This window comes from Cydia amplana, chromosome 6, assembly GCF_948474715.1.
Source record: "Cydia amplana chromosome 6, ilCydAmpl1.1, whole genome shotgun sequence".
NCBI classification, from domain to species: Eukaryota; Metazoa; Arthropoda; class Insecta; order Lepidoptera; family Tortricidae; genus Cydia; species Cydia amplana.
Window position 1 is genome coordinate 12349322 of NC_086074.1, and position 17484 is coordinate 12366805.

The 17484-nt window shown below is 37.6% G+C and overlaps 1 protein-coding gene across 1 annotated transcript in view; it reads left to right on the forward strand.

Annotated features, from left to right (window-relative positions):
* The first annotated feature begins 10613 nt into the window (after nucleotides 1-10613).
* LOC134648971 (transmembrane protein 132E) overlaps nucleotides 10614-17484 on the forward strand; it is a 135099-nt gene continuing 128228 nt past the window's right edge. The window contains 1 exon segment of the mRNA XM_063503641.1: nucleotides 10614-11556. Within this exon segment, the coding sequence (XP_063359711.1) occupies nucleotides 11526-11556 (31 nt within the window). The 5' untranslated portion in view covers nucleotides 10614-11525.

The window sequence follows — 17484 nt, forward strand, 5'->3', positions numbered from 1 at the left end:
AACTCCACGCAGACGAAGTCGCGGGCAAAAGCTAGTGTATAATATATGTATAACATTGTAGTAGCGGGCGAAGTGTCCATGTGATCTGTACACAACTGCTGTGTTAAGAGCGTGTAGAGTCACCGTCAATAATATGTTACGCAACGAAGGCCGCAAAAATATCTGACACGATCTTATTTGTAGAGCCATAAGAGCGTGTTACATATTTTTGCGGCCTTCGAAGAGTAACATATTATTGCAGGTGACTGTACAGATCTTTTTGAAAACCCTGTTAGCTATCTCTGCTGTTGACTGTACTATTAAAATATTCTAGTGATAGCGATTAGGTAAGTACTTTATATGTTTACTGCAATGTAAGATTCTGAATCCGTTTCGTAAAGCAATTTTGCATCAATTTTTTTGATCTCTGACTGGCAGAAAACTTTCAAGCTTTCGGTTGCTGCCAAGTTTAAAACCGTTTTATATAATAGTTTAACTAATCTTTCGATACTGCAATAAGAGGGTGTCACATCGCGTATCGTGTACATCCACTTCATGAATTCATAAAGTGGGTTTGCATTTTTGCAGCTTGCTGTACTATTTTGCGGCCTTTTTTGTGTAACATATGATATCATTGCTAGTGACTGTAGGTACTCACCTACAATCTATTGTAATTGGTCGATTTAACTTCTGAACGTCGGTAGAACGGTTGTTAACAAAATCATGCTGAAGAGTGTAGATACTGTACAGTCGCCATCAGATATATCGGAGCGGCTAAGGCTCTCAAAAATATCTGAACACGCCTCTATTGTCAGGACGTTAGAGTGCGTGTTCAGATATTGTGAACACCTTGGCCGCTCTGATATATCTGATAGCGACTGTACGTAGGTATACCTACTCACTCGTAGCGCTACGCTGCGCTGTAGCCCGCAGCAGCTTTAGCTCCGTATGTTGCGAAAGTTATTGGTAGACTTTCGATATATGTGCTGTTAACGCCGTTATTATTGCTCAACGTGTTACAAATGTCAAATTCAGTCCGACTTTCTCGAGTGAAATGCTTTAAATATTGTCTCAAGATGGTTTTAGAATCGGACCAAGATAACTCTACATTTATGCCATATATAGGTACGAATAACTAAAAATAAAACTACATGGCATTTGCAAACAAAGTGTGGCAATGTCATCATTAATGTCAAATTTGTGTAATGAATGACGTTAATAGGTACTGACACTCCCAACATTTTGTTTTGTTCGAGTTGGTAAGTTAGCTTACACGGACTCTAAGTATTTACCTAGATAAGGAACAGGAACAATACAATAAAATAGGTAAATTCAATATTAGCTATCTATCCGCGGTGTTAAAATTAAGATAACTTCATTACGGATTAATGTCTAAAACTTGCGGTGTTAATTTGAGTAGATGGTAAGATCTCTGATTTTCAGCCTCGCAATCCCTCTTATTCGCGTCTCACCCCTTTTATCAGAAGTCAGAGCTTAATTACCGCCCTTGCCCTAGTAATTATAAACGCCAGGAATTTACAGCCACTATAATTAGGTTTCTCCATTGAAATGCGAGCGAGTGAGCGAAAACCTCATTACAAGCTTGGGTTCCTCCAAATGCGCTTTGAAATCGTTTTCTATTAGTTCCGATCCGATTCAGGAAAGACTCTCAATAAAATAATGGAAAATACGTTCAAACCACGTACATAAGAATACATCTTATCATTTTGAAATTGGTAGATCAAAAGTTTGAAACTGTCGCTTGTTTATGTACTTGTCGTATATTGTTCTATGTGTATCTTAATTTTTCTTACATAAGATGTCTGCAATTAGCTGCTGTATTTCCATCTCCCAAACGTACTTCGAATAAGTATGTACCTATAATGCCAGAGCTTAAAGAGAGTGGCTTACAGTCTGTAAGCCAGAACCCATGGATTCCTTGGCGAGTTCGATTCAAAGTTCAAACCCTGACTTAGATATGGAATACTTGTTATTTAATCCAAATTGTAGTGTAAGTACGTTGTCGTGTAGTTCAGATAACATTTGGGATCCAAATAGTTTGACTTTTTCACTCTCTTTTGATAGACATCGGATACCTACTTTTCTATATTTTACGCGGACGAAATATTGCCTAGATTTCAGATTTATGCCGACATGCCAGACACATTATTTCGTCTGTGTATGTATCGTACATGGCCGTCCTTGGTCCTAATTAATTTGCGGGCAGCTCCTTGCTAAGTCGCTCAGGCGCCGGCACTATATTCCAGTTTTAAATGGCGTCGCAGAATCGCCCGGAATACTTACTAGGTTTGTGTTTATCGATGTAAAGTCTATTTTTTTATTCGGTAGACTGAAATGACAGTTAATAGTATGAAATGACATTTCATGTTCATACAATTAACTGTCATTTCAGTCTACGGAATAAAAAAATAGACTTTAGGTAGGTACATGCTCGGCTCGTCTGGACACAGTAACTTACGTAAGTCTAAAATGTTAACCGTTTCAGACCCGTCCAATATGCAATTGTGTAGGTTTTTCACAGATAATAAGACATGCCACTCATGTGACTCATGTTAAAAGACAGTTACCTATAGTAAGTAGGTATAGGTACGGTGTATGTACGGTTCTCATATGTGGCTGCCGCGTAGCACCTATAAGCGGAGGGTAGGTGATACGATATTTTACTTCGTCTACGTCGTAGCTACCGCGTCTAGGTAACTTTTAAAGCGATAAAAAAAGCAAATATATACTTAAACACATTTTTATGTTGAATATAACGTAAAACTTACTTTCCATTCCATGATTGTTTCCACATTTTGGCGCAGCCATGCGGTCCAGTCCAGGCCGCACGCTTTTCGTTTGGGCCGTTTTTACTTGCGGTTATTTTCACATTTTCGCAAATTGGAGTCCAATAGATATGATAACTGATTGTCATCTTCCAAAAAACTCATGCGCGGTGCTTATTATAACGTTCAATTAAATGCCTTTATAGCATACACATATCGTATCGTGTATATAATTGGGCCGACAAATTTGATTTCTGCACACATTCGTAGCATAATTATTATTAGGACGTAGTAAGTACATTGTCCACAAAGCGCGATTATTTACTTACTTTAAAGCCCGTTATCGATTTTAGAGCCAAAATGTAAAATTAATAGATTTAGTCGTTGAAATTGTACTCCTTTTGTTACGTAATATCTACGTAAATAACAAGTATTGGTTTCTATTAGCACGTCTTCTCATCTTGCCTTTTAATAATGAGGTCCCGAGCATGCGTCACCGGCGATATATGACGAGAAGAGGCAGATTTTAAAAATTCATCAAAAAATTATAGTAGTAAATTATAAAAAATGATGTACCTATAAGAACAGTTTCAGGAAATGTTGTAGATAGTTTAAGTATCAAAATTACGTTGAAATTAAGTCGATTTTTACGAAAAATGTTCACTTGTTTTGAAGTAATTTCTGGTGAAAATTGATTTCGTCTAACTTTCATTTACTCTTGTTCAATATCATATAACAAAAATGTAGTCTATGAAAGTTGAAGTACAGGATGTGTGTAATACAAAATTACCATTTTTAGCAGTCCAAACTTTACGAAATTTACAAATAAGATCGACTAAATCAGTGCTTTACGCGCGTTTACCTAAACGTCCATCAGAAAAAAAATCATTAATAATTTAGTGAGTCAGTTTTCAAAAAAATTATCTGTACAAATGCAAGATAAGAAGACGTGCTAATAGATACCAGTACTTGTTATTTCTATTACGTACCAAAAGGTGTACAATTTCATCGACTTAATCTATCAATTTTACATTTTTGCGACTAAAATCGATACCGGTCTCTTAATATGAGCTACGGTTCAAACGCACACTCGATTAAATCGGAATTAAATTTGGATTAACTTGAATACATGCTTTGTGACAGACAGACAGACATACATAAACATGATGTTATAAATAATCCGTTATGTTATTAGCAACCTCTGAAGCTGTCCTCTGACAGCTTGAAAATAAAATGTTAGGCTATTAGCAACCTCTATTTCTAATATCCTAACATTTTATTTTCAAACGATTTTACAGCTAAACGAAATTTTAAAACATTGCTTGGATAATAAAGCATCTGAAACGTGAGTGAAAACCAAAATAAGTTTGGCTTAACTTCTTCTCTGATTCAATCGGCGTTTGACTTCCAAAGTTAGATAGGTTCCCGTTGATTTATGGCGCGTTGTTTACTCGTAGCTTCTGTGCAAAGTCGCGCCAATTTGTATGGTATCGATGTGGTAAGCCATCAAAGGTCAAGCGGCTCATGTTTCTTGTCGTATCAACTTGTGGTTGGGTCGTTGTATTCTGTAGGTAGGTATGTAAGTATAACATTCAGATTTCAGAATATATACGAGGGGCGTTCAAAATATTCTCGGTATTGATATCTTACAACCTCTTCTAAAATTTCTTTCGTTACTGGCCGCTAAGGTTTATTCATTGACATTAAAAAAAAGTATAATTCGAACCGAGATGTTCTTTTGTTTTTCTGCAATTGCTGAACAAACATGAACATCATGTGGGAATTGACAATGTTAACTAAATTAGAACATCGATGCGTGATAAAATTCTTGACAAAACAGGGTAAAAATCAAAAAACCATAAAAGAGGAAATGGATTGTGTTTACCGTGAGTCTGCTCCTTCTTTATCTACCATTCAAAAGTTGGTCAAGCGAGTTTAAACGTGGAAGGGAGAGTGTTGAAGACGACCCTAGACCTGGCCGGCCTGTAGTAGCTACTTCACAAGAAAATATTGATAAAGTGGAAAAACTTATATTGGAAGATGGTCGAGTGAAGGTAAAATCTATAGCACAAGTAACCAATCTCTCTATTGGTACCGTACATGATATTATCCATGACCATCTTAATATGTCAAAAGTAAGTGCAAAATGGGTTCCGCGAATGCTGACTCGGCTTCAAAAAGACATGCGTGTAGCTTGTTGTTCCGATTTTATTGACCTGTGCGGTGAAAATCCTGATGAGGTGCTGCAAAGAATAGTTACTGGAGATGAAACCTGGGTTCATCATTATGACCCAGAGAGTAAACAAGAGTCCATGCAGTGGCACATTAAGGGTTCAGCTCATCCCAAGAAGTTCAAGGTCATCCCTTCAGCTGGCAAGGTCATGGCCACGATATTTTGGGATTGTGAAGGAGTATTACTGATCGATTATAAAGAAAAAGGTGTAAATATCACAGGACAGTACTACGCTAACATTCTACGTCAATTAAAGGATGCAATCAAAGAAAAGAGGCGAGGAAAGTTAACCAAAGGTGTTATGCTTCTGCATGACAACGCCCCCGTCCATACTGCTCATATTGCCAAGGCAGCTATTGTTGAATGTGGGTTTGAAACTGTTACTCACCCACCGTATAGTCCGGACTTAGCCCCCAGCGACTTCTTTTTGTTCCCCAATCTTAAAAAGGATCTGCGTGGAAATAAATTTTCCGATGATGAAGCATTGAAGGCGGCAGTGGAGGAGCATTTTTACACCAAAGATAAAAAATATTTTTATGCATTATTAAAAAAAATAATTGATCGATCTTTTAAGTGTATGAACATAGGGGGGGAGTATATTGAAAAATAAAAATATCAAACTTTTCGTACTTGTTTGTTTTCATTCTCATACCGAGAATATTTTGAACACCCCTCGTACTTACCTAAAACTATGATATCATAGTGGCGCTGGGACACTTTATAGCTGCCAAGCAAGTCAGTGCTGAGTTGAGCTTAGAGTGCTTTTCTATCTGCATGTCCGACAGTCAAAGACGTTTATCTCAGTGACCGCTGGACATAAAAATAATAAAAAGCGGCCAAGTGCGAGTCGAACTCGCCCATGAAGGGTTCCGTATTTAGGCGATTTATGACGTATTAAAAAAAAACTACTTACTAGATCTCGTTCAAACCAATTTTCGGTGGAAGTTTACACGGTAATGTAGGTGAGGGTGGGGAGGGTCGATCCCTAGGGGACACTTGGTAAACTTCATTTTTAATCAAACCAAACGAGATACAATTTTTTGCGCTGGCAACACTCATTCATTCGTTCCTAACTTCACGTTCTGACATGGCACTGTATCGGAAAAGTCAGTGGTTCAAAAATGGCGGACGGTGAAAGATTTTCTGCGTACTATATTAAATTTTCGGTAAGCTTTAACTGGATTTATTTTATAATATGAGATGGAAATGATGTTAGTGAGTGTGCTTATTTTATTTGTTGTTTATTGAAGTGATGATTAACTTGGATTACATTGATATACGCGAACACATATTTCGAGTACGGCACGTTTTATAATCTTACTATGTATGGGGAGACTTTGTCTTTTTCTTCAGGGGAGATATGATCCGGGATCATGTCACCCCCAAAGCGATCAAGTATACATTGTAATAAATTTACTTACAAAATGATTCATAGAGCTATCATAAATATTTTCTTTTCTTTAGTAAATCATGCCGTGAAAGTACGACCAGAGAAACACTGATTTAAACTTTCAAAGTTTTTGACTCATTATTGATTATTAAAACGGAATTTAATGGCGTATAATTCAGTTTTTAATTATACAACCGGTTCCGAAAACGGAATTATCCCCGTGGCCTTTGAAAAGACTGACTAAAGTTGACATCAACATTTTACGAACTACCCGTACTTGGTCTTTTTTATCAAGTTAAACGTTTTACACACAGGGGATGTTACTCGGTCGACAAAAAACACTTATAACGATATTTGGTTTTCAACCGGCGATATTTGTTTTTATGGATGAAATGCTATTTCAATGGCTTTCCGACCTTATGTACTATAGAACCGACGGTCCATAGAAAGGATTTTAGGATTATGCAGCTCAAACACCGTCCTCGAAACGTGAGCAGTAAATTTCTAAACTTATTTATTATAGTAAACAATAACGACCAGTGATGGGTAAAAAAAATAAAATTGCTGTGATTAAAATTAGCTTGTTACAAGAAATGTTATGTTAATAACTTAGATTTTTGTTTTTTTTTGGTACAAAAATTGATTCCCTATTTTATGTTGTTTTATGGATAATACGATTACATTGTTTTTTAAAAGTATAAGACTATGGATTAATATGTGTTTGATATCTTCATATATTAATTTTCTGTAGATAAAGTGAATAAATTAATGTAGGTACTACCCTCGAAATATGACATTGCCACTTAAAATCTTTTTACCAAGTGTCCCCAAATCTGGAAGACTTGATCCCTTCGGCTTAGACATCTGATTACCGGAAATACAACTTCAAAGCATGGAAGATGCAATATATATATGTTTGCTGTGTATTTTACAAATTATAGATGCATTGCTAATAGCGATCCGAGTTATATAATCAATGAGAATCTGGTATGGGGAGACATGGTAAAAATATGTTTACCATGTGTCCCAAGAACCAGGGTCACTTGATCCCCCTAGGATCAAGGCTCCCGACCAGGGGTAAACAAGTCTCCCTTACATAGGGGACACATGGTAAAAGTCAACATTATGGGTTTTTATTAAATAATGATCTAATTTATTGCACAAATCTGTTCTAATTCAAACTATTAATGAAGAGATAAATTCTGAGTCGTATGGTCTATAAAGTTTTTCAATACTACAAATAGTTAAGAAAATGTATGCTAAAAACAAAAGGGGTGATCAACCCTCCCCAGTTTCCCCTACATCATATATTTTTTTAGTTTTATCATTCTGTTATTTTAGAAGTTACAGGGGGGGGAGGACACACACATTTTACCACTTTGGAAGTGTCTCTCGCGCAAACTATTCAGTTTAGAAAAAAATTATATTAGAAACCTCAATATCATTTTTGAAGGCCTATCCATAGATACCCCACACGTATAGGTTTGATGAAAAAAAAAATTTTGAGTTTCAGTTATAAGTATAGGGAACCCCTAAAATTTATTGTTTTTTTTCTATTTTTGTGTGAAAATCTTAATGCGGTTCACAGAATACATCTACTTACCAAATTTCAACAGTATAGTTCTTATAGTTTCGGAGAAAAGTGACTGTGACATACACGGACAGACGGACAGACAGACAGACATGACGAATCTATAAGGGTTCCGTTTTTTGCCATTTGGCTACGGAACCCTAAAAACTATCCATTCAAAATGTAATCAAATGCTGGCCCAGTTACAGGAGTCAAGCCAAATAGCTCGACTCTCGCTTCCTATTTGGGGTAAACCTGGTCTGTAAAATGGATGTAAAAAAATAAAATAATAATTCAGCCTTTATACGTCCCACTGCTGGGCACAGGCCTCCTCTCATGCGCGAGAGGGCTTGGGCTATAGTCCCCACGCTAGCCCAATGCGGATTGGGGAAAATGGATGTCTTCAATATTTATTTATATTATCTTTTAAATATTCTTTATCGTCATAGTTGAGTTAGGTGAGGTCCCAGTATATTTTTCACGTGATTTATATCAATTCAATGCTTATCGTTTGTTTAGCTTTTCTGTGCAATTTATACGTCGCGTCAATTCCTGCGGTATCGATGTGGTGGTCGCTCAAAGGTCAATCGGCTCACATTTCTTTTCGTATCAACTTCTGGTGGGGTCGACGGTCGGCGGACGCATTATGTACAGTCGGCAACATAAATTTTACTGTCACTCGTCTTAGGTCTGAGTTATGTGACTGTTACAAATACGGCGGGTATTTGTTCCTGTGTATCCTACACAATTAGTTATATTATTATGTATTAGGTTTGCAAAAGCAAGGGCAGGAGTGGAGGTTTGGGTTGGTGATTGTACATATTTAAAGCCCCATTTAGACGGTAAAAGAACTTGCATGCGATTATCGTTTCATTGCGCCGCATGCAAGTTCTTGAGCCGTCCAAATGGGGCTTAAAAGTAAGTAAATGACAAAAAAAACCTACTCAAGTACCTCACATGTACATTTTTCTAGTAGGTATAGTTTTGTTGCTGACTGTTCCCACTTGGGTGATTGGAAGTAGCTGACACATTGTCTGCTCTGCAGACGTTCAACCGTCTGTGCCGGTCGATTACAGTCGTCCTTATAGAAAGGATTTTCTGGTTGCATTTAAATAATTGTTGGAACATGTAGGTACATTTTAAATAACGTTTATTATTTTCAAGTTCTGTTATCAAACGGGCAACGGATAGGAGTCCCTTTTAAAGGCTAAAACTAAATCGGAGTGGGTTATGGTATTAAGGTACAATATTGTTATGTACTTATAATTATGTTCAGTCATCATCAGATATAGGTAATATATATCGGATATATACTAGGTAGGACATATATAGGTAGGACATTTAGCATTTCGACGATTCGTATATCTTCCTTCCTGTATCTGTGATTCGTATCCACAAATTCCTTGAAAAAGCTTTTATTAAAGCTAATTTCCAATTCATTTAGCCCTGTCAACTAGAGGGAGTGGTGCTAACCTGGTAACTGGGTTGAGATTAACTACCTAGACGAGTTAAAGTAGTCAGCGGGCTCAGCACGGATCCATTTTTATCGACTATCACTATGCCCGTCACTTTCGCACTTACCTACTTGTTAGAACGTGACAGGCATGGTGATAAACGATAAAAATGCTACCGTGCTGCCCTAGCAGGGCATCAACTTTTAAAGTGTCTCGCGTTGTGATAAGAAACTCGGATCAGGACAGGACCTCATCTCGGAGCATGTATGTACTAATCTAATACTAATGGGAACTAACCCACAACATCTTACCGTGGTATTGAATTATCCAATTATGTACATAGGTTAATTAAACTCCTTTAATGGTAATATAAAAACTGTGACTGTAACTTGCTATAGCGTTGTACCATTACCAGGCGAGCATTCAAAAGGCATACAAATTGTACCCAGGAGGTACAATATGTTTATAAACATTGCGCTATAATTTCTGAGGCCTGCACTATATGATACTGTGAACTTCATTAAATTGTGTCCATCTCACTATCCGTGAACATGAACCCAATTTACCCAATAGTGCTGAAATCTCATTCATAATCCTAGTATAAACCCAGATATTCCATTGCTTATCTTAGTTCATCGTGTTATATCTGCAGTTCTTACTGTATTTCTTCGCAGTTTATCCATGCGTTTTCCACCTCCAGCTTTAACTGAGGAAAACCACGATATGTGAGATCTCCGTTCATGCTCAGTTATTGCGGAGCTCGAGTGTATAGTTTATACTGATTCTCCTGAGGCGATGGTTCAGTATTCGATGGGAATACAGCGTCTTAAAGTGTTGACGTCAGAGGGCCGACGCCGCAGGCCACGCGGCGCGCCGTCGCCCCGGCGGGACCTGCTATCTCACGGTTTCATTCAAAACCGGTCATTTGATAACATTTAATTGTCAATAAACATAGTATTTATTTCAATCTACAACACTTCACGTACCTAAGTGTCGCCAAGTAATTAAATTGCATAATCCGTAAACATTAAACTTTTAACTTCGTCAAGTTCTACGATTTTCCGAAATCACTTTGATAGATGTGAATAAAAATCATTCCGCCATCACGTCTGCAATCCATCAATCACAACAATGAATTTTCAGCCCATCGATAAGGACAGTCAAAATTGACAGGGTTGACGACATACAGAACAGGCATTCGGGCGGTTCCAATTTTATTTATGCCTGCGTGCTCAGACCTGAATGCATAAAAGTTTGAATAAAATAAACGAATGTGGCGGAATCGGAAAATGGAGAGCACCGAGAAGCTACGAAGCTCGCGGCGTAAAAGCAGCCAGCGCCGTCGCAAGCTTTCTAGAAAAGTTATAAATTGTATACTGCGACCACGTTGTAAAACCCGTACTTGTCAAGGTATCGCCGATCGTAATTTCATAATATAAGGGCAGGTAAAGTTATGCAGAAAGCGTGTACCCGGACGAAAATAGCCAAGGGGCTTTCCTATGAAGGTCTATAATGCCTTTCATAAAACGTGTCCTATCTCAATCGTAGAGAAGGAATTAGGGGATTTTTCAAAGGAGAATTCGCAGTACCTAGTTAAGGATGTGAATTGTGGGAAGGAGGCGTCGTCGGTCAATACCGAGGTGGTGCGGTGCGGGCGAGGCGCAGGCGTGCCCCCGCGCCCCGCGCGCCCCTGCCGGCCTACTCACGCAACTCGCGAGTCGGCCGCCGTGCGCTGCGATCGCGCGCGAGACCTTTCCTCTCCGTTTGAAACATGTGTGATGTTTTCATCACAGAGAACAACTGTCAACTCGCTCTCGGGAACCACTAACCGCGTTATGAATGAATAACAAGCCCGTACGAGGCTGACGAGAGCCACCCGGCTCGGAACCTTGGACTTGTGGACAGCTTTCGCCGAGTGTCTAGTTTTTCTCGTGGTCGCTGACATTGCAGCGTGCGGATTCCGCAGTGCGCGAGTGTGTGGTTGATTGGCGAACGTAATCGGGGACCAGCTGAGTCGCGTAAACATTGGCCTTACCTTTGACCTGACGTTTCGTGGCGATGGCTCCTGAACAAACATACCCGGCCTAAAACTATCGCTTTGAAGGATTCCAACATGCGGCGTCTAATTTTGTTCCTACTGACAGGTAAGGATTGCATGATGTGACAGTAAATACATATTATCCGTTTTATGTAGATCTTCTGTTATGCCATTGATTGCACTGCACTATTAGCCGTTTATTTTCAAACATTCCGCAGCCCGCTTAAACTTGTTTCTTGCTGATAACCTGTAACTGGTGACTTATTCCTCGTTGAATCGTCTTCCTGGTATTCTACACCCTTCTATTCATACTTTCATATGAAATGAAAGAAAAAATAACGTGAAATTTAAGTTATTTTAATAGTTTTGTTAATTTGACGAAAACCTGCGTAAGTTTTGGCTTTGCTTGTTTTTCTTTATTTTCCATATTAGTAGGTATTAGTGAATTTAAATGCATTTATATTTATAATCGGAGTACCTTTATTTTATGTAAGGACAGTAAGGCGAGTTACCTATATATAAGATTCGTGCAAGTTGGTCAATACGTTAGGTATTTAATTAGGCATAAGTATTCGTTTAGTTTTTCGTCTCACTCGTTCCAGACTGTTAATTGTCATCGTTGATTGGAAATATTTTTGCTGAAAGCCAAGCGTATAAAAATACTTCAGCCTACATGGTTCGTTCGAATTTTATCAACTCCTGTTGAAATTCTCGAATTAAAATATTACCAATCAACCTACACACAACAATAGCAACTAGCAATCTAAATCAAGCGAGCGTATACATCGAAATTAATTTGGTATGCGGATGATTGATATTCGTTTCCAATTAGTAGCCAGATCAATGATATGCCTGCCATTGCAAATACCTAACGATCAAATACCTTGGTGTCGGGCCGATAATCTCCAATCAACATTAATGTGGGATGCCAGTATCATTGCGATTTTACACCTTGACAACCCTGGCAAAATATCTCTTCTTCAGTTTCATAACTGCGGATTGGGGACAATAGTGTAACATAATTATAGTGGCAGAGCGGGAAAAACACCACACAGGCCCACGGCCCTAAGTAGGTAGCACCAGGCAGAGAGACTAAGCACTGGACTCGAAGAAGACGGAACCTATTATTTATTGTAAAATTAAAGAGGATCCCATGATGGGACGTCAGATGAATTTGCTACGCGTTTCAGATTATGTACCTAGTATAATTACGCCACTAAATCATACCCATTCGCAATGTCCCTTCATGTCATGTGACATGGTAAAGAACGATATCTACGTAAGTTGACCTCTGTACGGATATAACTATTAGCATCAGTCCTTTACTGAAGATTCGCTTTATCCGAGGTAGCGGTTGGTTGGATAGTAGTTCTACTGTCCTCAAAAATTTTAGTCCTATTGTAGAGTGCGTAGAGGGACAGACGGTTGAAAGGCCAAGTAACTCTTGACCGTGTCATATAGAGAATCGTTGCGATTGGTCATCAAACTATTTCAAGATCTCTCAATATGGCCTAATATACACGCCTTACATTGTGTAGGTAACGTCTTAAGTAGAACTATAACCAGCTTCAAAGTAGGTATGCGAGGTATATATATGTACTTGGATATTAAAATGTAATTGATATTCGTCACGGTTTTGTCGCTCATAAGAATAACTTGTATACCCTACGAGGTTCCTTCCGGGCCCGGTTCGCGAACAAATGGGACGGGGCCGAAGAAAAAAGCAACTTTTTTTGTTTGCGCTAACGTTTTGGGAACAATAGTTTGCGGCTTTATCCCGAGATTTTGTCGGTATGCAGATGCTTAAACATACATATTGCGCACTTATACAATTAGTATATTGGCATAAGTATTGGTTTTACATATTTAATGTAAATTGTTTATCAATGTTAAGGGCATTGAGATCTGTCTGTAAAGTGTTACCTACTTTGTATTCCGTTTTCCCTTATGTATAAATAAAATCCTGACACATTAAGTAGTTAGAAGTAAAAGTTACGTAGGGTTTAAACGTCGCGTCTAGAAATATCGTCTAACCCAGTATTTACATATTAACTTTTGGGAACTATAGTGTGGCCCAAAAGTACGTCGACAAATAATTTTTAGGAATATTTTTCATCATCATTCATCCAAAATAAACTACATTATTTTTTTTACTATTATATTAGTATTATGTATCTGCTAACTATTCCTCTTTATACCGTAAACGTTTGTTATAATTATCAACAATATGTCGCACTAAAAATTATTAAATTACCTACAAAGAAATTTTCACACTTGCTTATTTGTACGATCCTTCCATTTCTACAATCAACTTAAAGAGTCATATGAGAATTCGTAAGCTTTGTAGGCATATATATGTATGTACAATCTAGCCTGGTTTAGTATTATTGAACAGCCGTCTTTATTTTATTGCCTAATGGCCGTAGAATTCGATAGATCTATTGTCGAGAGAACACCCATTGTTGCCTGGACATCTGCCGGCGTGGGCAACAGCAATTCGTTGCGGTAGTTACGTTTAAACTCATCAGGTCAACTCGGCATCAAATCGATAAATAAATCAATCAATAAATCAAGCTATAAATGTACACCATTACCTCAAATGTATCCGAATTTGATGCTTGTTTTATAACGCATAAATCTTAAATTTATATACGGGGTTACGTGCGTGACTAATCTCTAGACAGCTACATAGGAATAGGCACACTAATAGTTTATAGTTATAACAATCTGACACTGTGAAGCGGTTCGGGATACCATTAACACGACTCCTTACCTACACCCTTAAACGTTGGTCATTTTTTGAAACTGAAATTATTAAGGTGCAATTAATTTATTCACTATTGGACAACAAAGTACTCGTATTAATGGAATTAAACAGTGACATTCCAGTCGGTCTCGCATCTACATCGAGCATAAATCTGCAAATTGCTATCGACAGCTAAATTATTATTCGGATCAACTTCAAACGCCAAACGTTGGTTACGAACGAATAAAAACAAAAATGGTTTTTCAATTAAAAAAGCTCTGCCAGGCTTTGATTGTAAAATGTTCAATAGATAGTTATAACCGTACCGGAATTCTGCCTGTATTCCATGCTACTGCCAATATCTATATTTAAATGTTTGTTATTACCTACTTCTGTCAGTTCACCAGTACCTTGTTTACAAATCAAGACACCCATAAAAAGAGTATTGCGTTGACCTGTTGACGTGATTCAGGAGTCGTCAAAGACATCCGACTGGACAGTGTCTTAAAGAATTAATGTCTACTCAGATCTGAGGCCCTACTGCAAAATCGATAATCGAAATTTCTTTATCTTCCTCTCTATCGCTCGAATATACAAGGGCGATAGAGAAGCAGACAACGAAATTTCGATTTTCGATTCAGGCGCTAGGCACTCTGGAATATATATCACAACATAAGATTAGCCGTCGTATCATTGGATTAGCGCAGTAGGCTCGAATTGTTTTTACACTTTTTACACGTTTTTTCTGTTTGTATCGGGAAGTCGAAATTAGGGAGCAATGTATAGATTCTGGCGCCCGATTGACATTAAGTATGGAATTTTTAAAATTAAACCATTGAAGTGGGTAGATTCAGTCAGAACGACATGCACCTACTACGCTACTACTTACACCTTTTCATAATACATTTTACTAACTTGCGCTGCGGTCTTTCTAATCAAATTGCGTTCTGCAGGAATATTAAACTATAACCAGCCAACCAGACTGGAATATCTGGATAACATCACCAGTAAACCGGTGATTGCAGCACCAATAAAGTCAAGGCGCGTATGATGCCGAATCACCTTTAGCATGACTTGGCATATCGATATACATAGATACAATATCTTCAAAGTATCGAATAATATAATGCAGCAGGTCGTATTCTCAATGTTACCAAAAATAGCGCGAGTGCGGGCGAGTCCTGGTACTCCTGTTCTAGTAAGAACCAGTGTAACGTGACCGAGATTCGGTACTATGTGTAATCGGAGAGCGTACTTTCGCTGGTAGGTAAACATGACATGTCGAACGACGGGAATGACATCAACGGATGACTCCAAAAGTTCCGAAACTAAATTTCGGGTGAAACAATTTTGTATCAACAATTTAATATTTGCTGGCACATAGTTCCTTCTCGTCTACGTTCATTTATTTGTTTTAGCCATAAACAAAATTTCCGTTCTGGCACATTTCAACATCGGAATGTTAGGTACTTTATTATTATTTACATAACACGTGCCCATTTTCGTTTCTAAGTAACAATTATATTATACCCACTACAAAAGTGCTTTTGTAAAATTCAGGTCGAACAGTAATGCTCGAGTGTTTCTTGTTCAAAATTAAATAATCATTTATATAGCTGCCTACTTCAACTTGTTACACATATTTGATTGGTAGGTAAACGTTATCGATGTGGACGCACTTATTTCAAGTCTTTTTTAGGGTTCCGTAGCCAAATGGCAAAAAACGGAACCCTTATAGATTCGTCATGTCTGTCTGTCTGTCCGTCTGTCTGTCCGTCTGTCTGTCCGTCTGTCTGTCCGTCCGTATGTCACAGCCACTTTTCTCCGAAACTATAAGAACTATACTGTTGAAACTTGGTAAGTAGATGTATTCTGTGAACCGCATTAAGATTTTCACACAAAAATAGAAAAAAAACAATTAATTTTTGGGGTTCCCCATACTTCGAACTGAAACTCAAAAATTTTTTTTTTATCAAACCCATACGTGTGGGATATCTATGGATAGGTCTTCAAAAATGATATTGAGGTTCCTAATATCATTTTTTTCTAAACTGAATAGTTTGCGCGAGAGACACTTCCAAAGTGGTAAAATGTGTGTCCCCCCCCCCCGCTAACTTCTAAAATAAGAGAATGATAAAACTAAAAAAAATATATGATGTACATTACCATGTAAACTTCCACCGAAAATTGGTTTGAACGAGATCTAGCAAGTAGTTTTTTTTTAATACGTCATAAATCGCCTAAATGGGTAAAGTCCGACTCGCACTTGGCCGCTTTTTTAGAAATCAATTCGGCGACAGGTGTTCGGCTGGCAGGTCAGGTAGAAACCGTCGTAATTGACCGACCCATCATTTCTTTTGTAACTCACTGTAGGGTTTTGGCCTAAACTTCAATTGGTATTTTTTGTTAAGTTTGCTTATAAGGCTGCAAACTTAAATAAAAAAATATAATAAATGCTGCATACCTATATTTTACATAAGTAGACATTTTTAAAAATTTAATCTACATTAATTTAGTGGGAAAGAGTTTTTTTTTAAAAAGAACCTAGTTACATTACCTAAGTAAAATATGACACTCCATTCCTTTTGCTCGTTTTTGTTGAGAAAGAAGGACTTCGAATAAAACTTTTGTCCTCGGGCCTGACTCAGCCCGTGCCTCTAACAGAATTTCAAAAATAAAAGTTCCAATATTCAAGGAACAATACTCAAGTTTCCAAAGTTCTCGGCCAGCGGAACCCTTCTCGTAAGGCATTTAGATACACCCTAACAAAAACTGAACCATAATTATAATTCTATTAATAATATTCTAACGATATATACCTAATCTATCTATTCTTGGTCACAATTTTCAAACTCATTTCTACACATTATTATTTACCTACATAAATTCGATATTACACTTTTCTTTACTTAGGTACTAGTTTATTTTCATTGTTCATAGGCGTGAGATTTTCTTGGGCTTATGTTTTTGCTTGCCTACAATTGTGAAAATATTATGTTCACTGAGTGACTATTCTATTATATAAATGAACTACACAGTTATTGATCAAGTAATATATTCACAGTTAAAATGTATTTCATAATTATGTGTTTTCAAATAAGACTAAAAGGTATCAATAAACTTTGTTCAACTTATTTAATGAATATAAGAACCTCGTTACCTGTTAGCTAGTTTTCAAATCCCAGATAGTCGAGGCGCAGAAGATGAACTTCCTAGGCTAGCAAATATTTTTACTTGGACTCGGATCCGGAAAGTTTCTAGAGGTAACCGGGTAATAAGTTACTACTC